The sequence below is a fragment of the Elephas maximus genome, chromosome 23 (genome assembly GCF_024166365.1).
Source record: "Elephas maximus indicus isolate mEleMax1 chromosome 23, mEleMax1 primary haplotype, whole genome shotgun sequence".
NCBI classification, from domain to species: Eukaryota; Metazoa; Chordata; class Mammalia; order Proboscidea; family Elephantidae; genus Elephas; species Elephas maximus.
In genome coordinates, this window is record NC_064841.1 from 33606624 (window position 1) to 33632927 (window position 26304).

A 26304-nucleotide genomic window follows, 5' to 3' on the forward strand; every position below is an offset into this window, starting at 1 on the left:
ATCCATGGGCAAGGTATATTTTTCCACTTATGTAGGTTTCTTGCAGAGGTGTTTTGTAGTTTTCTTTGTATAAGTCTTTTACAACTCTGGTAAGATTTATTCCTAAGTATTTTATCTTCTTGGGGGCTACTGTTAATGCCATTGATTTGGTGATTTCCTCCTTGATGTTCTTTTTGTTCGTGTAGAGGAATCCAACTGATTTTTGTGTGTTTATCTTGTATCCCAATACTCTGCTGAACTCTTCTATTAGTTTCGGTAATTTTCTTGAGGATTCTTTAGGGTTTTCTGTGTATAAGATTATGTCATCTGCAAATAGAGATACTTTTACTTCTTCCTTGCTAATCTGGATGCCCTTTATTTCTTTATCTAGCCTAATTGCTCTGGCTAGGACTTCCAGCACAACGTTGAATAAGAGTGGTGATAAAGGGCATCCTTGCCTGGTTCCTGATCTCAGAGGGAATGCTTTCAGGCTCTCTCCATTTAGGATGATGTTGTCTATTGGCTTTGTATAAATGTCCTTTATTATGTTGAGGAATTTCCCTTCTATTCCTATTTTGCTGAGAGTTTTTATCATGAATGGGTGTTGAACTTTGTCAAATGCCTTTTCTGCATCAGTTGATAAAATCATGTGATTCTTGTCTTTTGTTTTATTTATATGATGGATTACATTAATTGTTTTTCTAATGTTGAACCATCCCTGCATACCTGGTATGAATTCCCCTTTGTCGTGGTGAATTATTTTTTTGATATGTTGTTTTTGAATTCTATTGGCTAGAATTTTGTTGAGGATTTTTGCATCTAAGTTCATGAGGGATATAATTCTGTAACTTTCTTTTTTTGTCGTGTCTTTACCTGGTTTTGGTATCATGGACGTGCTGGCTTCATAGAATGAGTTTGGAAGTATTCCTTCCTTTCCTATGCTCAGAAATACCTTTAGTAGTAGTGGTGTTACCTCTTCTCTGAAAGTTTGGTAGAACTCTGCAGCGAAGCTGTCTAGGCCAGGGATTTTTTTTGTTGTTGAGAGTTTTTTTTTTATTACATTTGCAATCTCTTCTTTTGTTATGGGCCTATTAAGTTGTTCTACATCTGTTTGTGTTAGTTTAGGTAGGTAGTGTGTTTCCAGGAATTCATCCATTTCTTCTAGGTTCTCAAATTTGTTAGAGTACAATTTTTCATAGTAATCTGATATGATTCTTTTCATTTCAGTTGTGCCTGTTGTAATATCACCCATCTCATTTCTTATTTGGGTTATTTGCTTCCTTTCCTGTTTTTCTTTTGTCAGTTAGGCCAATGGTTTATCAATTTTGTTGATTTTTTTCAAAGAACCAGCTTTTGGTCTTGTTAATTCTTTCAATTGTTTTCCTGCTTTCTATTTTATTTAGTTCTGCTTTAATTTTTACTGTTCGTGTTCTTCTGGTTCCTGAGGGTTTCTTTTGTTGCTCCCTTTCTATTTGTTCAAGTTGTAGGGATAATTCTTTGATTTTGGCCCTTTCTTCTTTTTGTATGTGTGCATTTATTTGTATAAATTGACCTCTGAGCACTGTTTTCGCTGTGTCCCAAAGGTTCTGACAAGAAGTGTTTTCATTCTCATTGGATTCTATGAATATCTTTATTCCATCCTTAATGTCTTCTATAATCCAGTCTTTTTTGAACAGGGTATTGTTCAGTTTCCAAGTGTCTGATTTCTTTTCCCTGCTTTTCCTGTTATTGATTTCCACTTTTATGTTTTATGGCTTTATGGTCAGAGAATATGTTTTGTAATATTTCAATGTTCCAGATTCTGCTAAGGCTTGCTTTATGACCTAATATGTGGTCTATTCTAGAGAATGTTCCCTGTGCACTAGGAAAGAAAGTATAGTTGGTTGCTGTTGGGTGGAGTGTTCTGTACATGTCTACGAGGTCAAGTTGGTTGACTGTGGCATTTAGATCTTCTGTGTCTTTATTGAGCTTCTTTCTGTATGTCCTGTCCACCGAAAGTGGTGTGTTGAAGTCTCCTACTATTATTGTGGAGCTGTCTATCTCACTTTTCAATGCTGATAGAGTTTGTTTTATGTATCTTGCAGCCCTGTCATTGGGTGCATAAATATTTAATATGGTTATATCTTCTTGGTGTATTGTCCCTTTAATCATTATATAGTGTCCTTCCTTATCCTTTCTGATGGATTTAACTTTAAAGTCTATTTTGTCAGAAATTAATATTGCCACTCCTGCTCTTTTTTAATTGTTGTTTGCTTGATATATTTTTTTCCATCTTTTGAGTTTTAGTTTGTTTTTGTCTCTAAGTCTAAGGGGTGTCTCTTTTAGGCAGCATATAGATGGAACGTGTTTTTTAATCCATCCTGCCACTCTCTGTCTCTTTATTGGGGCATTTAGTCCATTTACATTCAGCGTAATTATGGATAGGTATATATTTAGTGCTATCATTTTGATGTCTTTTTTTGTGTGTTGTTGACAATTTCTTTTTCCCATTTCATTTTACGTGCTGAGTAGATTATCTTTGTATATTGTCCTTTCCTCATATTTTTTGTTGTTGATTTTGTTTCTGCTGTGTCTGTATTTTTTTCTGTATTTTATTTTGATGTGTAGGATAGTTCGTCTCCTTTGTGGTTACCTTATTATTTACCCCTATTTTTCTAAATTTAAACCTAACTTTTATGTATTTTTATCGCCTTGTCTTCCTCTCCATATGGAAATCTCTGACTAGATTTCTTAGTCCGTCTTTATTGTTTTAATGTTGTCTTCTTTTACATAGTAACATCGTTGTTTCCCTGTTTTGAGTTTTTTTTTTAATCTTGATTTATTTTTTTGATTTCCCTGTCTGTGCTGACTTCTGATAGCTTTGCCCAGTATTCTAGTCTTGGGTCGATACCTGATATTACTGATTTTCTAACCAAAGAACTCTGTTTAGTATTTCTTGTAGTTTTGGTTTGGTTTTTATGAATTCCTTAAACTTCTGTTTATCTGGAAATGCCCTAATTTCACCTTCATATTTGAGAGACAGTTTTGCTGGATACATGATTCTTGGCTGGCAATCTTTTTCCATCAATTTTTTAAAATAAGTCATCCTATTGCCTTCTTACCTGTGTGGTTCCTGCTGAGTAGTCCAAGCTTATTCTTATTGACTATCCTTTGTAGGTGACTTTTCATTTATCCCTAGCTGCTCCTAAAATTCTCTCTTTATCTTTGGTTTTGGAAAATTTGATTATAATATATCTTGGTGACTTGCTTTTAAAATCTACCTTATGTGGAGTTTGATGAGCATCTTGGATAGATATTTTCTCATCTTTCACGATATAATGGAAGTTTTCTGCCGATAAATTTTCGACAATTCTCTCTGTAGATTCTGTTATGCCTCCTTGTTCTGGTACTCCAGTCACTCGTAGGTTATTTCTCTTGATAGAGTCCCATATGATTCTTAAGGTTTCTTCATTTTTAAAATTTTTTTTATCTGATTTTCCCTCAAATATATTAGTGCCAAGTGCTTTATCTTCAAGTTCAGAAATTCTGCCCCTTTTTTTTACTCGCTCGCTTTCACTCCTCTGACTTTCTTTTGAGTTGTCTACTTCTGTAATTTTATTGTTAATCTTCTGAATTTCTGATTGCTGTCTATGGATTTTTCCAGCTTATTAAATTTTTCATTATGTTCCTGAAGAATCTTTTTAATTCCTTCAATTGCTTTATTTGTGTGTTCCTTGTCTTGTTCTGCATATTGCCTCATTTCCTTCCTGATGTCTTGAAGGGTTCTGTATATTAATCTTATGTATTCTGCGTCTGATAATTCCAGGAAGGCACTTTTACTAGAAGATCCCTTGACTCTTTGTTTTGAGAGCTTGTTGAGGCTATCATGGTCTGTTTCTTTATGTGACTTGATATTGACTGTTGTCTCCAAGCCATCTATAAGTTATTGTATTAGTGTATTTTATGTTTGCTTATTGTGTCATAGTTTCTTGTTTTGTTTTGTTTTGATGTGCCCAAATGGGTTGCTTGAGTAAGGTAGCTTGATTATTTTTTCCTTTGGAGCTATTACGTCTGTCCCCAGATGGCTAGAGCTGTTATCAGGTATATCAGTCTAGGAGTCCATTCACTTCTCTTGTATGAGTTCAGCTCAGGTGTCCAGGTAGCTGATCATCAAATGTGTTGTACAGGCTCTTTCCTACAGTCTTAGAGGGACAGGTGTAATTGGTGTCGGTACCGGTATCTGGTTGCAGCAGGGGGTCACACTCTGAACAAGGCAGGGGGCCGAGAATTGTCCCCCAGATGTCTCTGAGGAAAGCATGTCCCTGTTCTGTAGAGCATACGGGGGGGGGGTGGGTTCTGAAGATGGACCATGGGTACCCAGCATTTTTTTGTTGTAAGGACTGGGAAGTACCAGTTTTCCTTGGACCCCTGCCGTGGGTGGCTGGGTGATCCAAGTGGAGCCACCAGTGCTTAGGCCCCTGTTATGAGTAGGTGAGGACCTTGTTTAATAGGCAAAGCAATGTCAAACATCAAACACTCAACTCTTCGCCACATAGCTGAAACAGTTGTAGTCTGCCAACAAGGGCCTATTCTCCTGAAATAGGCCCACACAGGTCCATGAAGAGGGGAAAGGTACTCAAAGTTCACGGACCATTTATGCCTGGACAGGAGCCGCTTCTGTCCTGAGCTCCCCTGGTTAGTGGAGCTGGCAAATGATCTTTTCCTGCAATTGCAAATTTACCACTTTTCCAAGGCTGGGAGGGTGGCTCTAGGTGCTCAAAAGTCCTATCACAGGCCCAAGGAAGTCAGTCACTGAAGCTGGCTTCGGGAGCGGGCAGGGCGCAGTAAAATATATGCAAGTACTTAGCTTTTGCCGAGAGCACCATTCTTCTCTGGTTCTGGAGGTGTGAGTAGGCTGGGTGGCTGGCTGCTTCTCCCTGAGGAAACTGCAGCTGAACACTTGTACCTGCCACAGCTCCAGGGAGTGGTGCCTGAGGGCTCACAGCGATTCAGGTCCGGTAATTCCTCTCCGATTCTGAACGGTCTCTTCCTCCCCCTGCCCCTCAGTGCATTTTCTAAGCTTGCCTTTGGTGTTCAGGGCTCCTAGCTTGTCATAAATATACTCATTTCACTTGTTTTCTCGAGTCTTTTTTGCAAGAGGGCTTGCCAGAAGCATGTCTATTCTGCCTTCTTGGCTCTGTCTCCAAATCAGTCTCTTCTGAGATATAAAAGAAAGAAGTAAACGGGAAGACGTAGGGACCTCATAGCACCAAGAATGCAATGCTGGGATCACAGCGTGCCCTTTGGACCCGAGGTTCCTGTGCTTAGAAGCTCCTGAACTAGGGGAAGATTGATGACAAGGACCTTCCTCCAGATCTGACTAAGAAAGCCTTCCCCTGGAGCTGATGCCCTCAATTTGAACTCCTAGCCTACTAGACTGTGAGAGAATAAACTTTTGTTTTTTGAAGCCATCCATTTGTGGTATTTCTGTTATAGCAGTGCTAAACAGCTACGACAGTGATGGAAAATATGGTAATGTTAAAAATTCTACAGATGCTGATTTATTTTCAAGATGGCATTCAGCTGTAAGAAAGAGGCTTCTTTTTTCTCACCCCTTTTTCCTCTTTTTTGTATTTTCTACCTTATCTATTGAATTTTAATACATACACATGGATTCAGTTATTCTGTTCAATGTGTTATTGCCTATTACCATCATTCTTTCTGATACTCAGATTTGCCCAAATTCGGCTAGCGGGAGCCCCTTTAAACCCATTTCTGTGCTCTTTTGGCGTGTTTCTATTAGTCTTTTATAATTTCCTTGCTTCCTAACACAACATAATGTTCTTGCCCCAGGCCTGGAAAAGGCCATTTGTCTAAGGATTCTCAGTTCCTTTTACTGGAAAAAGATTTTTAGAAAAACAGGGTCTGGGTAGTAGTGTGTTCATTGCTATTGGAGTGTCATTCTTCCAGACCTTTTTAGTTGACAGTGCTAGAATATATATCAATAGCTATCTCTATACATACTAAATAATAAATTTATACTAATACCTCCATTTCAAATTCAATACCACAGGGTTCTTCCCCACTCACTGCCATTTCATACTTGTGTCATTTATATTTCCATTCTCTCACGTATTACATTTTTATTCCAGCAGCATCAATATATTCATTCATATGCTCTATTTTATAGTGCATATAAAATAACTTCAGAATTACTACATCAATACCACTGTAAGGAAAAAGTTAAGTTCAAGATTTCCTGCAGATTTTTTTTTTTGTCATTACTTTATATGAAGGATACATAGTTTGAGAATTGTGTTTAAAGTTTACTAGAATTAATTTCTTTTACTGTGCTTATATTATTAGCTTTTGCATAGATTAGGATGTACTTCATTTTAGAGTTTTTAAAATAATGCTTTAATTTCATTTTGTTGACTATATAAAACAGTTACCTAATTTAAAATTCAAAAGTATATAAAAAGGTATACTTGAAAAAGTTTTACTCTCATTTCTCTCCTTTTCTCCCTACCCCTCATCCTGTATAGGCAGCCATTTCCATTAGTTTCTGTTGTCTTTGGATTGTGACTGTCTTACCCTTGTTTGTATGCCTCTGTGTTTATGCTGCTCCTTATATCACTCCTGGTGACTCGATGGTTAAAGTTTGGCTGCAAACCAAATGGTTGGCAGTTCAAATCCACCGCCTGCTCATTTGAAGCCCTATGAGGCAGTTCTACTCTGTCCTATGGGGTCACTGTGAGTAGGAATTGACTGGTTGCAAAAGGTTTGGTTTTTGTTTGATCACACAGCAATGATTAGGTTTAGGACATACCTACACTAAGAAGATCTCATTAACATAACAAATAAAACTCTATTTGCAAGTAGGATTACATCCACATACAGAGAAATTATGATTCTAATGCATATTTTGGGGGGTGGGCACAATTCAATCCATAATAGCATACGATTGATAAACGTTCTCTTCCTTCTCGTAATCCTTGTCCTTTTTCTTATGAATTAGGATGAACTTCTCTACTAGGAATGAATAGTGAAATGATGAAGTTGAACTTTGAGGAAAGTGGAGAATAAGAGTAATAGTTTAGTAAGGTAACGTGGAAGGATTCCCAGTAGCATACAGGGACCTTTCGAGGTTGTGGATCACGTATTCTATTGTTGTGGCAGTATTCTGTCCATTTGTGCGATCTTTGAAGATCAACGTTCATCAATCAGCATGAGGGCACACATAGAGATGCTTCACCAGGGCTGATATTTTTGCCAGATACCTGGAATGAAAGGATGGTAGAATAAAGAAATGAGGATAATGACTAGAGGTTTGTTGAAGTGTTGGATCATTGGTTTGAGAAAGATGCAAAAACTGATAACTTGGAAACTTTCTGACATTTTAATCATTTCATGCTTACTTTGATGACTCAGCATTCACATGTAAAATATCAGTATATCATTATAAAGCTTTAGGGTTCTAAATGAATAGCTTTTATCAAAAAACAGTATGACATCATTTGGGTATATACATGCCAAACCCAAATCCATTGCTGTCAAGTTGGTTCTGACTCATAGCCAAACTACAGGACAGAGTAGAACTGTCCCATAGGGTTTCCAAGGGTCTAATTTTTATGGAAGCAGGCTGCCACATCCTTCTCCTGCAGAGTGGCTGGTGGTTTCGAATTGCTGACCTATCGCAGTGGTTAAGCAGCTGAGTGCTTAACCATTGTGCAACCAGGGCTTCTTTGGGTATATATATATATATATATATATATATATATATACACCAAGCCCATATTTTTCTGTTTTTTTTTTTTGATGTATGTGTTATCTTGGAGAGAATGAGAGGTTTTGTTGTAATCAATGTATTTGTGGTGTGGTGAAAAGAGATTAGGAATTGGAAATCCTCAGATCCTGGCCTGCCTCTGCCAACAGTGAACTCTGTGACATCAGAGAAGACTTTTTTTTTTTAATTTTCTGGGCCTCAGTTTCTTCCTTTGAAATGAAGAGTTTGGTGTATATTTGCTAATTTCTTTCCAACTTTAACATGCCATTATTTTATAACCCTATGAATGCATGAAAATCTTTGGCTCAATCTTACGGATTCCAACAAAGGGAAAGCAACTATTTTAAAAGTGTACGCTTATCTATATTATAGTGAAATTTCCAACTGAGGACCAGTGAAGCTCACTTGTCTTTTGGCTGTACCATTCCACCAGTCAGGTTCGTTCTCTGAGTTTCTAGCTTAGACAAAACAGATGATACCTGTAAATATCATCTCAGTTCTGGAGCAGGGAATTGAAGGCTTCCATAGACTGAGGGAAAAATTATAGGGACAATTGCATTTCTCAGGGATTATGAATTCCATTGCTTAAAAGATTGATTGATTGATTCCCTCCCCTCCCCAAATTTGCAGCTCCAATTCATTTCTAATTTACCAGCTGGATAGGAAATTTAACTGTTGAATTTTTGGTTTGGGAGAGCTTGGTCCCAAACCTTTAGTCTAGGGATTTCAAGGCCTGTGTCTTTGTGAGTCACAAAACTAACTCCATTTAAATTGGTGAACTCTTAAATTATTGATATCAGAGTATAAATGAAAATAAAAATCAACTTAAATCCAGTGAAACAGGGGAAAAAAAGAGTGATATGAACCTTGGCTGGCAGATTAGCCTCTCCTGTTCTGTTGCTCGGTCTCTTGTGAATGTTCTTTGGTAGGTGAAAATTGCAGGGGATGAGATAAAGTGATGCATCTGTTTTGAAATAACATATCTAATCTTCTGCTTCAGAAGATGCTTACAGAATTTGACAGAAAACCTTTATACATATTCATAACCCATATGCTTTGTAACCAAGGGAAATTGAGGCAGATATAGCAGAATGAAGCGTGAGAAAGCAGCATGTTAATTTTAAATTTAATTGTGAGATGAAGGAATGGATGTACTTTCATATTGTATACTCATTCAGCTGTCACAGAACATTACCCAAAAATCATGTCAAATATTTGACAGAAGAAGTATTATTTTTGGTGAAGTGTTTGATAAAACTAGCAGGTTCTGGAGAAAACAAGATTCTGAGGTCCTATTAGAAATGGTTTTTCATGTAGAGAGAAAGAAGCATTGCAGAATTCTAATGATCTGAGGTAAAAGCAAAAAGAAAGCTTTCAGACTAAGGAAAGGTTTATGGCTCATATAAAATTTCTGTTTAGGGAATGTTTTCAACATAGTTAAAGGCTAATTTCAGTTTACAATTAGGAAAAACAATAATTTGTGTAATACTTGTGGTCTTTTTACTTTTGGGGTCCTAGAACTATGCATTATTTATTGTGCCCTAGGCACTAAAGTCTAAGTATTTGAAGAGAATAAAACTTGTGGCTGCTAACCAAGAGGTCGGCAGTTAAAATCCGCCAGGCGCTCCTTAGAAACTCTATGGGGCAGTTCTACTCTGTCCTATAGGGTCGCTATGAGTTGGAATCGACTCGACGGCAGTGGTTTGGTTTGGTTTTGGTTTATCTTGCTTAAAACTGATGCCGAACACTTAGAACAGTGTTTGGCATGGAACAGGCACTTAATATTTATTGAATAAATGAATAGTTAAATTTAACACCTACTTTCATGCCGCCTTGTGTGGTGTTCATGCTCAATATGTATTTATTCATAAATAGCTCAGTGGATGGATTGATGGATGAATGGCCGAATGAATGAAAATATTTTTCCTTGTGGCTTACAACTCGCCCTTTGACATTAACCTTCGGAGTCTGGAAGCAAGTGCTTGCCAATGGATGAGGGCAGTGACCCTTGCATCAGTGACATTCATCACTGCCAGGCTTCGACAGAGGAAAGAGACAACAATACCAGGATTTGTGACAGTCAGATTGTGCTCTTTCCATAGTTTTAAACTGAGACTCGTAATCTTGTCTTGGGCAAATTCTTATTCACAGGGTAGGAGAAAAGAAGAAAGTTTTTTGTCCCTCATTCCATTATTAAATATTGCAATAGGAAAGAGTTAGGGAAGAACCAAACCACATAAACAGCATCTCTAAAGGTTGGCACATTTTTGAAAGCTAGAGTTAAGCGTCTGCTTTGAGGAATGCATTGCTCTTATTTTGCCAGCATGTATGAACTATGTTTTAGCAGCCAATTAGTAAACTTTAAGAAGAATAATCCCCCAGCTTGGGGAGGGTTTGGGTCTGGGCAATCTCACACTTTGCTGATGGGAATGTAAATTGGTTCAGCCTGGTAGATGAGGATTTGAAAAAATCAATCAAAAAACTTTAAGAATGCACAAATTCCCTAATTCAGCAATTCTGCTTCTAGGAAATTTCCCTCAGGAAATAATTAGACAACTGAGCAAAGATGTAGGTATAGGAATGTTTATTACAGGACTATTTATATAAGACTAACAAAGCATTGGGAACAATTGGTGAAAATTTTAATAATAGGAGACTATAAGTAATTGCATGTTCTCTCCATAGCATATTATTAGCCATTAAAAATGATGATAAAAACCAATATGTATTGTAATAGTATAGCCTCATGGTATGATGTAAACTGCAGCATACAAAAGATGTGTCTATCATGGCACCATTTGGTAAATAATACATGGTGATAGCTATTTCTGCCTAGAAAAAATATCTGAAGGGCTCATGGCATTAGCAATGATTTTAATTTTTGGTTTATCTGTATTTTATACTTTTCTATAAACCCATTGTCGTTGAGTCAATTCTGACTTATAGTGGAAAAGGCATGAATTATTTTGTGCAAAAATAAAAAATTTTTTAAAGTGTGTCAGCACACTAACAACTTGTTAATTGATAGCACATTATGCCTTTTTAATGACAGAAGGCTTTCAAGTTTCTTACAAGGGGTGTATGTTAGGAATTTTTCACTTAGGTTTAGCTCTCAGAGTGCATATAAGTTTTCAGTGAAATCTGAATATTACAAAACTCAGGGGCTGAGGGGATTTTACAGAATTTATGCTTTTTTTGAAAGACAGTTCACTAGAACTGATGGTAGCTGTAGAAAATGCTTTCGAGGCAAAAGAAAGTCATTTTTAGAATATTTTTTGAAAGGAATTTGAGAAGATAGGAAGCTTTGCCTATAGAGATAATCAACCAGACGTTCTGAGTACATTAGCTTTTTGGTTCTTGCAAGAACAATTGGAGGCAATTAATGGTTACTTTCTTATGTAATCATTCAAATGTTGTTGTCAGGTGCTTAGCGACTCCATGTGACAGTGTAGAACTGCCCCATAGGATTTTCTAGGCTGCAGTCTTTACGGAAGCAGATGCCCAGGTCTTTTCTTCTGTGGAGATGCTGGGTGGGAACCCCTAAAGTTTTGCTTAGCAGCAGAGCGCTTAACAGTTGCACCACCAGAGTCTCTATAGGTCAAATACACATGGTAAAATAAATCTGGGAAACCCTGGTTGCATAATGGTTAATGGATGAATGAGATTATGTTTTCTAATGGCTCATACATTTTTCACCTTTATTATAAGAGGCAGTCTTTCTTATAGGGGTGGTAGTGCCAATTTTTACCTCAAAAAGTCCAGACAGAGAATCTTAACTAATTGGAGTAAAGAATATATCTTTAATATTTGGTAGTTTTTATTTGGAAGGACTACATTCAAATTGGAACAAACTCTACTGGAAGGAAGGTTTTATTGAAGTCTTTGTAATTATGCTTGAAGTTAGTGAGAATTATTTTATGCTGTACGTTTTATAATGAAATAAAATTTCCTAAATTCATGTTTTCTTATCTATACTGAATGTATGTTAGTGAATTTAGCTTCGTGTGGATGTGGCTTCAGCAGCGATGGCTTACTTTTGAATGTTGTTGTTAGGTGCGGTCAAGTTGACTTTGACTCATAGCAACCCCATGCAACAGAGTAGAACTGCCCCATAGGGCTTCCTAGGCTATAATCTTAATGAGAGAAGATCTCCAGGTCTTTCCTCCTGCAGAGCCATTGGGTGGGTCTGAACTGCCAAGCTCTTGGTTAACAGCTGAGTGCTTACCTATTGCACAACATTCGAATAGAGTCATTTAATTTAAAGATGGCCTTTTGTACAAATTATCTTATTGTAGATCCACACAAACCCTGAGATGTTATGATTCAACTAAAGTCACACAAAGAGTATGTGGCAAATTTGGATATAAAAGCCAGATTCTAAATAAATTAGTACTAATTAAAAATATAAATATTGATTCATAAAAATATCAACAATAGAAAAATATGATGTATATCTAAATATGACTCAAAATTAAATCATTTTTTATTAATACTGAATTTAATACAGACTGAAAATTTGTAACAACTAAAACATGGTATGCAAATTCAATTTTAGCTTTTTTTCTGTGAAGTTACCCTTTGCCAAGAAGTTCAGGACAAGGACCTCTGGCTCAACTAATTTTCTCAGAGTAGTGCTAAAGCGGCTCAGGACAAGACGGAAACTCCAGTTAATCCCACTGATGTCAGGCCAGTGTTGTACATATGAAATGGCCTTGGTTTCTGGGAACAGGTAAACTTTACTCTCACCGGGCTTACTTAGGCCAGTTTTCCATTCGTGCCTCTGATGAAGAGCATATCAGTGTGCACAGTTGCTGTCACATTTTAAGCCCCAAGCTAGCATCTGCTATTATGATGGTAATGGTCTTAGAAGCTGAGGAATCCCAAATAATCCTGTTGGTAGAGGCCCCTACACACATTTTTCTGACCCCTCTGAGAAGTCTCTTGGAACTGCTCCATTAGCAACTAGTCATTCCTGATGTTGTTGTTGCTGTTAGGTGCCGTCAAGTTGGTTCAAACTCATAGGGACCCTATGTACAGCGCAACAAAACACTGCCCGGTCCTGCGCCGCTCTCACAATCGTTGTTTTGCTTGAGCCCATTGTTGTAGCCACTGTGCCAATCCATCTCTTGAGGGTCTTTCTCTTTCTCTACTTTACCAAGCATGAGTTCCTTCTCCAGGGACTGATCCAACCTGATAAGATGTCCAAAGTATCAGCCATTTCTGATAGGTAAGATCAATTTACTGAAATTAATAGTTGTGTATACCTCCAAAGCCCCTCCCACAAATTAATTTAGCTAAATCTTCAGAGAACAACCATTGTCTGTGTGATGGCTCAATCTGTAGTCCTTGTAGTCTTTAATCCTTTTAGCAGGAAATTAACATTTATTAAGTATAAATGTGCTATACACACATTAAATTATCCCATGTGCTATATGCACATTAACTTATCAGTTAATTTTTTTTTATTAACTTTTATTGAGCTTCAAGTGAACGTTTACAAATCAAGTCAGTCTGTCACATATAAGTTAATATACATCTTACTCCTTACTCCCACTTGCTCTCCCCCTAATGAGTCAGCCCTTCCAGTCTCTCCTTTTGTGACAATTTTGCCAGCTTCCAACTCTCTCTATCCTCCCATCCCCCCTCCAGACAGGAAATGCCAACACAGTCTCAAGTGTCCACCTGATATAATTAGCTCACTCTTCATCAGCATCTCTCTCCCACCCACTGTCCAGTCCCTTTCATGTCTGATGAATTGTCTTCGGGGATGGTTCCTGTCCTGGGCCAACAGAAGGTTTGGGGACCATGACCGCCGGGATTCCTCTAGTCTCTTCCAGACCATTAAGTATAGTCTTTTTATGAGAATTTGGGGTCTGCATCCCACTGATCTCCTGCTCCCTCAGGGGTTCTCTATTGTGCTCCCTGTGAGGGCAGTCATTGATTGTGGCCGGGCACCAACTAGTTCTTCTGGTCTCAGGATAATGTAGGTCTCTGGCTCATGTGGCCCTCTCTGTCTCTTGGGCTCCTAGTTGTCGTGTGACCTTGGTGTTCTTCATTCTCCTTTGCTCCAGGTGGGTTGAGACCAATTGATGCATCTTAGATGGCCGCTTGTTAGCTTTTAAGACCCCAGATGCCACATTTCAAAGTGGGATGCAGAATGTTTTCATAATAGAATTATTTTGCCAATTGACTTAGAAGTCCCCTTAAACCATGGTTCCCAAACCCCCGCCCTTGCTCCGTTGACCTTTGAAGTATTCAGTTTATCCCGGAAACTTCTTTGCTTTTGGTCCAGTCCAATTGAGCTGACCTTCCATGTATTGAGTGTTGTCCTTCCCTTCACCTAAAGCAGTTCTTTTCAGCTAATTAATCAGTAAAAAACCCTCTCCCTCCCTCCCTCCCCGCCTCGTAACCACAAAAGTATGTGTTCTTCTCAGTTTATACTATTTCTCAAGATCTTATAATAGTGGTCTTATACAATATTTGTCCTTTTGCCTCTGACTGATTTCGCTCAGCATAATGCCTTCCAGGTTCCTCCATGTTATGAAATGTTTGACAGATTCGTCACTGTTCTTTATCGATGCATAGTATTCCATTGTGTGAATATACCACAATTTATTTAACCATTCATCCATAGATGGACACCTTGGTTGCTTCCAGCTTTTTGCTATTGTAAACAGAGCTGCAATAAACATGGGTGTGCATATATCTGTTTGTGTGAAGGCTCTTCTATCTCTAGGGTATATTCCGAGGAGTGGGATTTCTGGGTTGTATGGTAGTTCTATTTCTAACTGTTTAAGATATCGCCAGATAGATTTCCAAAGTGGTTGTACCATTTTACATTCCCACCAGCAGTGTATAAGAGTTCCAATCTCTCCGCAGCCTCTCCAACATTGATTATTTTGTGTTTTTTGGATTAACGCCAGCCTTGTTGGAGTGAGATGGAATCTCATCGTAGTTTTAATCTGCATTTGTCTAATGGCTAATGATCGAGAGCATTTTCTCATGTATCTGTTAGCTACCTGAATATCTTCTTTAGTGAAGTGTGTGTTCATATCCTTTGCCCACTTCTTGATTGGGTTGTTTGTCTTTTTGTGGTTGAGTTTTGACAGAATCATGTAGATTTTAGAGATCAGGAGGTGGTCGGAGATGTCATAGCTGAAAATTCTTTCCCAGTCTGTAGGTGGTCTTTTTACCCTTTTGGTGAAGTCTTTAGATGAGCATAGGTGTTTGATTTGTAGGAGCTCCCAGTTACCTGGTTTCTCTTCGTCATTTTTGGTAATCTTTTGTATTCTGTTTATGCCTTGTATTAGGGCTCCTAATGTTGTCCCTATTTTTTCTTCCATGATCTTTATCGTTTTAGTCTTTATGTTTAGGTCTTTGATCCACTTGGAGTTAGTTTTTGTGCATGGTGTGAGGTATGGGTCCTGTTTCATTGTTTTGCAAATGGATATCCAGTTATGCCAGCACCATTTGTTAAAAAGACTGTCTTTTCCCAATTAACTTACACTGGGACTTGGTCAAATATCAGCTGCTCATACATGGATGGATTTATATCTGGGTTCTCAATTCTGTTCCATTGGTCTATTTGCCTGTTGTTGTACCAGTACCAGGCTGTTTTGACTACTGTGGCTGTATAATAGGTTCTGAAATCAGGTGGAGTGAGGCCTCCCACTTTCTTCTTCTTTTTCAGTAATGCTTTACTTATACAGGACTTCTTTCCCTTCCATATCAAGTTGGTGATTTGTTTCTCCATCACATTAAAAAATGAAATTGGAATTTGGATCGGAAGTGCATTGTATGTATAGATGGCTTTTGGTAGAATAGACATTTTTACTATGTTAAGTCTTCCTATCCATGAGCAAGGTATGTTTTTCCACTTAAGTATGTCCTTTTGAATTTCTTGTAGTAGAGCTTTGTAGTTTTCTTTGTATAGGTCTTTTACGTCCTTGGTAAGATTTATTCCTAAGTATTTTATCTTCTTGGGGGCTACTGTGAATGGTATTGATTTGGTTATTTCCTCTTCGGTGTTCTTTTTGTTGATGTAGAGGAATCCAAGTGATTTTTGTATGTTTATCTTATAACCTGAGACTCTGCCAAACTCTTCTATTAGTTTCAGTAGTTTTCTGGAGGATTCCTTAGGGTTTTCCGTGTATACGATCATGTCATCTGCAAATAGTGATAGCTTTACTTCCTCCTTGCCAATCTGGATACCCTTTATTTCTTTGTCTAGCCTAATTGCCCTGGCTAGGACTTCAAGTACGATGTTGAATAAGAGCAGTGATAAAGGGCATCCTTGTCTGGTTCCCGTTCTCAAGGGAAATGCTTTCAGGTTCTCTCCATTTAGAGTGATATTGGCTGTTGGCTTTAAGGGCATCCTTGTCTGGTTCCCGTTCTCAAGGGAAATGCTTTCAGGTTCTCTCCATTTAGAGTGATATTGGCTGTTGGCTTTGCATAGATGCCCTTTATTATGTTGAGGAATTTTCCTTCAATTCCTATTTTGGTGAGAGTTTTTGTCATAAATGGGTGTTGGACTTTGTCAAATGCCTTTTCTGCATCAATTGATAAGATCATGTGGTTTTTGTCTTTTGTTTTATTTATGTGGTGGATTACATTAATGGTTTTTCTGATATTAAACCAGCCTTGCATACCTGGTATAAATCCCACTTGATCAGGGTGAATTATTTTTTTGATATGTTGTTGGATTCTATTGGCTAGAATTTGGTTGAGGATTTTTGCACCTATGTTCATGAGGGATACAGGTCTATAATTTTCTTTTTTTGTAATGTCTTTACCTGGTTTTGGTATCAGGGAGATGGTGGCTTCATAGAATGAGTTGGGTAGTATTCCGTCATTTTCTATGCTTTGAAATACCTTTAGTAGTAGTGGTGTTAACTCTTCTCTGAAAGTTTGGTAGAACTCTGCAGTGAAGCCGTCCGGGCCAGGGCTTTTTTTGTTTGGAGTTTTTTGATTACCGTTTCAATCTCTTTTTTTGTTATGGGTCTATTTAGTTGTTCTACTTCTGAATGTGTTAGTTTAGATAGGTAGTGTTTTTCCAGGAATTCATCCATTTCTTCTGCTTTTGCAAATTTGTTAGAGTACAATTTTTCATAATAATCTAATATGATTCTTTTAATTTCATTTGGTTCTGTTGTGATGTGGTCCTTCTCGTTTCTTATTCGGGTTATTTGTTTCCTTTCCTGTATTTCTTTACAGGAAAGGAAACAAATATGGTTTACCAATTTTGTTAATTTTTTCAGAGAACCAGCTTTTGGCTTTGTTAATTCTTTCAATTGTTTTTCTGTTCTCTAATTCATTTAGTTCAGCTCTAATTTTTATTATTTGTTTTCTTCTGGTGCCTGATGAATTCTTTTGTTGCTCACTTTCTATTTGTTCAAGTTGTAGGGACAGTTCTCTGATTTTGGCTCTTTCTTCTTTTTGTATGTGTGCATTTATCGATATAAATTGGCCTCTGAGCACTGCTTTTGCTGTGTCCCAGAGGTTTTGATAGGAAGTATTTTCATTCTCGTTGCATTCTATGAATTTCCTTATTCCCTCCTTGATGTCTTCTATAACCCAGTCTTTTTTCAGGAGGGTATTGTTCATTTTCCAAGTATTTGACTTGTTTTCCCTAGTTTTTCTGTTATTGATTTCTAGTTTTATTGCCTTGTGGTCTGAGAAGATGCTTTGTAATATTTCGATGTTTTGGATTCTGCAAAGGTTTCTTTTATGACCTAATATGTGGTCTATTCTAGAGAATGTTCCATGTGCGCTAGAAAAAAAAGTATACTTTGTAGCAGTTGGGTGGAGAGTTCTGTATAAGTCAATGAGGTCAAGTTGGTTGATTGTTGTAATTAGGTCTTCCGTGTCTCTATTGAGCTTCTTACTGGATGTCCTGTCCTTCTCCAAAAGTGGTGTGTTGAAGTCTCCTACTATAATTGTGGAGGTGTCTATCTCACTTTTCAGTTCTGTTAAAATTTGATTTATGTATCTTGCAGCCCTGTCATTGGGTGCATAAATATTTAATATGGTTATGTCTTCCTGATCAATTGTCCCTTTTATCATTATGTAGTGTCCTTCTTTATCATTTGTGGTGGATTTAAGTCTAAAATCTATTTTGTCAGAAATTAATATTGCTACTCCTCTTCTTTTTTGCTTATTGTTTGCTTGATATATTTTTTTCCATCCTTTGAGTTTTAGTTTGTTTGTGTCTCTAAGTCTAAGGTGTGTCTCTTGTAGGCAGCATATAGACGGATCGTGTTTCTTTATCCAGTCCGTGACTCTCTCTCTTTATTGGTGCATTTAGTCCATTTACATTCAGCGTAATTATAGATAAATAAGTGTTTAGTGTTGTCATTTTGATGCCTTTTTACGTGTGTTGTTGACAATTTCATTTTTCCACATACTTTTTTCTGCTGAGACGTTTTTCTTAGTAAATTGTGAGATCCTCATTTTCGTAGTGTTTGACTTTATGTTTGTTGAGTCGTTATGTTTTTCTTGGCTTTTATCTTGAGTTATGGAGTTGTTATACCTCTTTGTGGTTACCTTATTATTTACCCCTATTTTTCTAAGTAAAAACCCAACTTGTATTGTTCTATATCGCCTTGTATCCCTCTCCATATGGCAGTTCTATGCCACCTGTATTTAGTCCCTCTTTTTGATTATTGTGATCTTTTACATATTGACTTCAGTGATTCCCAGTTATGAGCATTTTTTTTAATTAATCTTAATTTGTTTTTGTGATTTCCCTATTTGAGTTGATATCCGGATGTTCTGTTTTGTGACCTTGTGTTGTGCTGGTATCTGATATTATTGGTTTTCTGACCAAACAATATCCTTTAGTATTTCTTGGAGCTTTGGTTTGGTTTTTGCAAATTCTCTAAACTTGTGTTTGTCTGTAAATATCTTAATTTCGCCTTCATATTTCAGAGAGAGTTTTGCTGGATATATGATCCTTGGCTGGCAGTTTTTCTCCTTCAGTGCTCTGTATATGTCGTCCCATTTCCTTCTTGCCTGCATGGTTTCTGCTGAGCAGTCTGAACTTATTGATTCTCCCTTGAAGGAAACCTTTCTTTTCTCCCTGGCTGCTTTTAAATTTTTCTCTTTATCTTTGGTTTTGGCAAGTTTGATGATAATATGTCTTGGTGTTTTTCTTTTTGGATCAATCTTAAATGGGGTTCGATGAGCATCTTGGATAGATATCCTTTCGTCTTTCATGATGTCAGGGAAGTTTTCTGTCAGGAGTTCTTCAACTATTTTCTCTATGTTTTCTGTCCTCCCTCCCTGTTCTGGGACTCCAATCACACGCAAGTTTTCCTTCCTGGTAGAGTCCCACATGATTCTTAGGGTTTCTTCATTTTTTTTAATTCTTTTATCTGATTTTTTTTCAGCTATGTTGGTATTAATTCCCTGGTCCTCCAGATGTCCCAGTCTGCATTCTAAATGCTCGAGTCTGCTCCTCTGACTTCCTATTGCGTTTTCTAATTCTGTAATTTATTGTTAATCTTTTGGATTTCTACATGCTGTCTCTCTATGGATTCTTGCAACTTATTAATTTTTCCAGTATGTTCTTGAATAATCTTTTTGAGTTCTTCAACAGTTTTATCAGTGTGTTCCTTGGCTTTTTCTGCAGTTTGCCTTATTTCGTTTGTGATGTCTGGAAGCATTCTGTAAATTAGTTTTTTATATTCTGTATCTGATAATTCCAGGATTGTATCTTCATTTGGGAAAGATTTTGATTCTTTTGTTTGGGGGGTTGTAGGAGCTGTCATGGTCTGCTTCTTTATGTGGTTTGATATGGAATGCTGTCTCCGGGCCATCACTGGGAAACTAGTTTTTCCAGAAAATCTGCTAAAAAACAAACGCAGTCAGATCCCTATCAGAACTGCCTTTGGATTATAACCGCCACCTTGTTCCCTGTAAGGATGAAAGTCTGAGATTTGGATCATATATGCTTGGCTGTAGCTGGTTCTGTGTTTTTAGTCCAATTAGGGGGTGGATTTTTGGTCCCTGGGTTTTTTTTTTTTTTTTTTTGGTTCCTTCTCTCAGGCCGGAAGAGTGGGTTAGGAAAAGACCAAAAGGAAAAAAAAAAGGGGGTAAAGGCAAAGCCGCCGCAGAGCTGGAGCCGTTCTCCCTCTGGCTCAGGCAATTCCAATGTTAATGAAGCCGCCTGGGGAGGGTGGGGGAGGGGTCAGAGAGATAGGAGAGTAGCACCTCAGAATATAGCCAGATTTGCTTGTCTTGCTTGGGATGACTATTTTATCTGAGATTCCTGAGGGGCGTGTTGCCTATGTGTGCTGGCTGTGTGGAGATTGCCCCCTGGGATCTGGCCCACTGAAGCCGCGGTCAGATCCTCCGCTGCCAGTCCCACGCCCAGCGTCAAGGTTCCCCTGCTGGGACGGTGCACTCCTGACTCCAAAATCAGTCGCTGCCTCCTGGGGACTTCTCGTCCTGCCAGCTGCGTTGCCAAGCTGCCCCCGCAAACTGGCTGGGCCCCCTCCCGGGGTTAGTTCAGGGGAATGGAGCAGCTCCCCGTGCTTGTCCTGTGACAGCGCCCAGTCAAATGCCCAGCGGCATGATTCCCCAGCTGGGAAGCTGCTCTCCCAGCTCCAAGACCAGTCACTGCCTCCCGGGGACTTCTCCCACCAGCTGCATCGCCGCTCTGCCCGCATGAACCGGCTGGGTCCCCTCCCGGGGTGAGTTCAGTGGGGTAGGGCTGCGCCCCTTGTTTGCTCCATCAGCTCCCCTGGGCCCTGACCTAAACCGGGGCGCCAAGGTTACCTGACTGGGATGCTGGCTCCAGGCTCAGAAAACAGTTGCTGCCTCCCCGTATTTGTTCGTTTTCCGTCTCTAAATCTGTGTTTGTTGTTCAGGGTTCGTAGATTGTTATGTATGTAATCGATTCACTTGTTTTTCCGAGTCTTTGTTGCAAGAGCGATCCGAGGTAGCGTCTACCTAGTCTGCCATCTTGGCCCCGCCTCCTTATCAGTTAATTTTGATAACAGCCCTGAAATATAGGTTTTATTATTCCTATTTGGAGGTGAAATAACTGAGATTGTGGCTTAGCGTTACATCTACACTACCACACAATCTCTCTACCACAGTGTTCAATATGTATAGAGTGATGAATTAACTCTAGGGAAAATGGAAGTCCTGATAAAGTGAGAATTCATTTTGTGGTAAAAGCAATTGTCCTTTTAAGCTTGTGTACAAAATCACATACTTGAATTGTATATTTAACTAATTTATTCCAGCTGGCAAGTAATAGAATTAATAAATTCCATATTATCAAGGCATAATGCTTCTTGAAATGAGTTTGGATTTTTAAGTCAGGGCAAAACTCCAAAGTTTTAATAGAAGGTATAGCAAAAATATGGTTTTGTTCTCAAACTTAACCAGAAAAGATTATGAGTAAGCCATCAGTAATGGAACTGTCAGGCATATCATACAATTGCACTTTTTGGTCAAATTCCATAAATTGGGTAGATTCCTCATTTCTTCTGCCAGTAAATATTGGCATTATGAATGTGCAGAAAACTCTTTGCAGTTAATTGTTTAAATTACTATAAGAGAAGGAAATTTGCTATTAAGGTCTATTTGCAATCTCACGTTCTCGAATGTAAAAAATAATTTTTTTAAGTGCTGTTCAGTCAGAGCAGTTTCTTGTTCTTATGAAATAAAAAGAAAATACATTGAGATTCTATTCTAAAATGTTGTTTTATTAATGGGATGATAATATATAGAATAAGAAATTGATAGATGTCATGTCTGTAATAGTTTAAAAGAATATTGACTTAATTTTCAGAAACACTTTGCAGTTTTGGCTCAAGTGAAGAATATGTCTTTATATAAACTTAAAATCTGGGTCACTGAAAAATTTCCATCTATCTAATCATTTTAGACTAAAAATAGTTTAACAAAGATAAGAATGATGGGACTTCTGAGTAGTTCAAAGGCCTAGATATCAATTATTTCTTGGAAAGTTAATTAATTAAAAAGCAGGGCCTAACATCTATTAAGCATCTAACACAAATCCTTGCTTACGTGATACCTCAGTTCATCTTCATAACAATCTTCTTACTACTGATATTGCTATACCTGTTTTACAGATGGAGAAATCAAGACTCAGCGATACAGTAACTTGCCAATAGTTTCCACAACTATTGGTGGAGTCAAGATTAAATCTACATTTGCTTATCCTCCTCTACAGTTTTCTGCCTCTCATTGTGTACTGTCAGTCCTAACTCTTCACTCCAAGATAGTAGGAAAAGTTCATCTGTCATCATGAATCTCACTGAACTACACAGTTGATCAAAATAAGCTGTGGACTTACTTGATATATATGATTTTTGTATTGTGTAAACAACAGTAGATGACTTGACCTTGGATTAAAGTTTCAGTTGGTGTAATTTTATTGGCTGTGCCAAACCCTCTTTAGGCATCACCCATTTTCTATAAATCACTATATTATTTTCCATTTGGTGTTATAGCAAATTGCCACAAATCCAGTGGTTTAAAACAATACAAGTTTATTATCTTACAATTCTGGAGGTCAGAAGTCTGAAATGAGTCTCCCAGGGCTAAAATCCAGGCATGGCTGGGCCGTGTTACTTCTGGAGGCTCTAGGGGCAAATTTGCGTCCTTGCCTTTTTAGAGCTTCTAGAGGTCACCTGCATGTCTTTGCTTGTGGCCCTGTATCACTCTTTTTTTTTTTTTCTAAATATTTTTTTTTTATTGAACTTTAGATGAAGGTTTGCAAAACAAACTAGCTTCTCATCAAACAGTGCACACATTGTCGTATGACATTGGTTGGCAACCCCACCACATGTCAACAATCTCCCTTCCCACCCCTGGGTTCCGTGTTACCAGCTTTCCTGTTCCCTCCTGCCTTCCAGTCCCTGCCCCAGGGCTAGTGTGCCCCTTTAGTCATGTTTTGTTCCAGGGGCCTGTTCAAACTTTGACTGAAGAGTGAACCTCAGGAGTGGCCTTGTCACTGAGCTGTAAGGGTGTCTGGGGGCCATATGCTCAGGATTTCTCTAGTCTCTGTCAGGCAATTAAGGCTGGTCTTTCTTTTTGAGTTGGAATTTTCTTCTACATTTTTCTCCAGCTCTGTCCGGGACCCTCTACTGTGATCCCTGTCAGAGCAGTCAGTGGTAGCCAGGCACCATCTAGTTGTACTGGACTCAAGAACCACTCTTACTTCTGCTTCAGTTTTCATATCTTCTCTGACTCTGACTCTCCTGCCCCCCTCTTTCCCTTATAAGGACCCTTGTGATTACATTGGGCCCCCTTGACAATCCAGGATAATCTCCCGTCTCTGGATCTTTAATTTAATCACATTTTACCATTTTATCATACAAATCCATTGCTGTTGAGTTGATTCCAACTCATAGTAATGCTATAGGACAGAGTAGAAGTGCCCCATAAGGATTCCAAGGAGCAGCTGGTGGATTCAAACTGCAAACCTTCTGGTTAGCAGCCAAGCACCACCAGGGCTTTTTTTTACCATACAAGGTAACATATTCACAGGCTCTGAGTGTTATGATGTGGACTTCTTTGGGGAGGGGAGAACGTTATTCTGCTTTCTACAACCACCATGAAACTCACATTGTTCTTTTGTGCAATGGTCTCTAGGAGCCAGTTTGAGCCTCTCTGTGGCTTTTAAAGCATCTATGTCCTAATTTGAGGATTATTCTGCTTACTGGTGACAAAATTTGAGGATGTTGACATCTAGTACTGTCAATTTTCATTGCTACCCAGCCTCAATTCCCTTACACATAATGCTGATAGAGAGTAAAAGACATTTTTCTTTGCGTTTTGAAAGAGTTGCCAGTTACAGCCACCTTGGAGAGTAGCACAATGCTCTTGTGCATGTGCTTCTTTTATTGTTGTCTGATTTTTTATTCTTGTTTGAAGTCCCCAGAGCCAAGACAAACCATCTCTATGTCCAGAGAAGAGTTCGTGCAGAAGATGAAAGAGGTTATTGGTTGGGGCACAGAGAAAGAGTATCAGGAGCTCTTTGACAAAGTGGATGTGGCCCGAGATGGCTTCATTAATTGGGATAAGCTGACTTCATTTATGCTGTTAGCGCTCTATGAAAAAGACGAACGAGCAAAGGCAACCGTGGTTCCCCAGTGGAAGGCCCTTGAATTCCTTCCAGCGAAACACAAGGACATCATCCAAAAAGTAATTTTCTTAAAAAGCTCAAGCCGTTATCTGACTCTCAGTAAAGAAGGTTTATTAGGAATCTGGGGAGAGAATTTAAAGCTTCAAGAAACACTTCCTATCACTACAGATGTCACCAAGCTCAAACACCTGTGGGTGACAAGTCTGGTTTCTCTGGAAAACGTAAACAAGGTACAAAGTCTACACAAATATATTTACTGCTTGTAAAAGGAGATAAAATGATGGGGTGGGGCTCCTGATCAATACACAAGGTTAGCACTAGCAATAAAAGAGCACTGCGTCATTCTTTCTGTGCTTCTCGTCTGACCCAGAGGGAATGCAAGTAGAGCCAAGTGAGCTACTCAGTTTTCCAAGCTGTTCTTCTGGTGTCTTTAAATGACTCTGCTGATAATGACTCAGATCCTTGGCTCTGTCCCAAGCGTGGCCATGCTGCATTACTAGCTGATAAGACCTTTACTACTCTATAGTTTGCAGCAGGATCGTGAATCTGTATGCCGAGCTAAGAGGCTATAATAGTACATAGCATAGCTCGATGCAATGAAGGGACTCTATCTGATTCTGATCACTGCATTAATCAGGTTCTTAATTCTGATAGGTAGGGCCTACTCTGTTCAAATATTTTCATATAACTGTACCTTTTTTTTTTTTTTTTTTGTACCTATGAGAGCAATAACATACTGAAAGGAAAATAATTTTGGGGGGAAAGGTTGCAGTTTAAGAATCCTTATTGTTAAAATTTCATATTAGGCAGATGGTAAATTTTTGCTATGAAAAAATTTCAAACACATGCAAACCTCATTGCTGCCAACTCAATTCTGTCTCATAGTGACCCTATAGGACAGAGTAGAACTGCCACATAGGATTTCCACAGGGCAGCAGGTGGATTTGAGCTGCTGACCATTTGGTTTTGATATTATTCTTACTAAGTGTTTGTCTTATAGAGTTTTTCACAGTCTGGATTTTACAGATTGTGTGTACATGGGTTGTTTAACATGTTCCTTTGTTCCCTGTATTTCAGGTAAACGGTAGTCAAGTCTAAATCCTTGACCAAGTTCAAGTTTTTTTCGTTTTCTTTTGAATAGGTGGATTCTGTGTTCTTCAATCAGGAGGTTTAAAATACTTGGTTCTCTCTCATTTGAGGTGTTAGCATTTATAGCTGATTATTCCTAGATCCATTAATTCATTACGGGTTGCATGATGATGACACTGTAATTTCTTCATTCCTCTTCCTTTATAAAGTGGAATTGCTCTGTAAAAAGAAATGTCTCCTTCCTAAACATTTAATTATACTCAGGTACAAAGTATATTACAAGGGCAAGATGAATGTCAATTTATTTACCAGTTTTCAAAATAATGAGCTGGTAACTAATCTCCTCTAAAGATGAACCAAACCAAAACCAAACTCATTGCTGTCAAGCCAATGATGACTCATAGCAACCGTATACGACAGAGTAGTACTGCCCCATAGAGCTTCCAAGGAGCGGCTGTTGGATTTGAACTGCCAACCTTTTGGTTAGCAGCCAACAGTTTAACCACTGTGCCACAAGGGCTTCAAAAATGAATAGTGAGTGCTATTATTATTATTGTTATCATTACAAACTCATGGATTTAAACATATTTGATTTGTTTCAATCCGTTGAGTTATTATCCCATCCCCAAAATTGCCCCATGAAGTCGGCTTGAGTCTTTTTGACACAACCTTAATAGTCTTTGAAAGCTTCTTTTCTTCCTGGTATGACAAGATTTCCCAGGATTAGCTTGTGTATTTCCTAGGCCAGACCTAGAATCTGCCATTTCTCTAAAGAATGAACTTCTTTTTAGTGGGAAGTATTATGCTTTACTGGCTGAAACCGTAAATAATAATTATTATCATTAGCTTCATATGTGACACACCTTGCTCTATTAATCCTCCAAGTATCCCCATGAAGTAGATATTATTCCCAATTTAAAAATGAGGAGACTGGGCAAGGAGAAGTTGAATAATTTGCCCTGGATCACATAGAACGTAATCACTGGTGCCAGGATTTGTATACTGAGGCAGTTTGACTTAAGAATCTGTCCTTGAGAATTTTGGATCCTCCACAATGGCTGTTTATATCATTTCCAGTGCCTTCTTTTTTTTTTTTTTTTTTCTCGCTAAGGATTTGGTGCTAATGCTTAACTTGTATAGATAAGACAGTTGTCATCTTTTTTTTTAATTTTCATGTTTACTGTGCTGTTATTATCATGTGATATTTGTGGTGCTGTTCTGTAATGTTTGTGTTGCCTCTCTGTTTCTTCTTTGCAGGACTGAGGACTAAGTCTTAGCCATTCCATTGCACTTACTCAACATAGAATCTTAAGGAATGTTGCTGTTTTTTCTTTTTTCAAACAGCTTC

At 38.2% G+C, this 26304-nt stretch overlaps 1 protein-coding gene across 1 annotated transcript in view; it reads left to right on the plus strand.

The window, feature by feature from the left end:
- Positions 1-26304, plus strand: part of WDR49 (WD repeat domain 49) — a 210049-nt gene that overhangs the window by 18274 nt on the left and 165471 nt on the right. The window contains exon 2 of the mRNA XM_049867101.1: positions 23657-24097. Coding sequence (XP_049723058.1) covers positions 23657-24097 — 441 coding nt within the window. The remainder of the gene's footprint in view (positions 1-23656; positions 24098-26304) is intronic.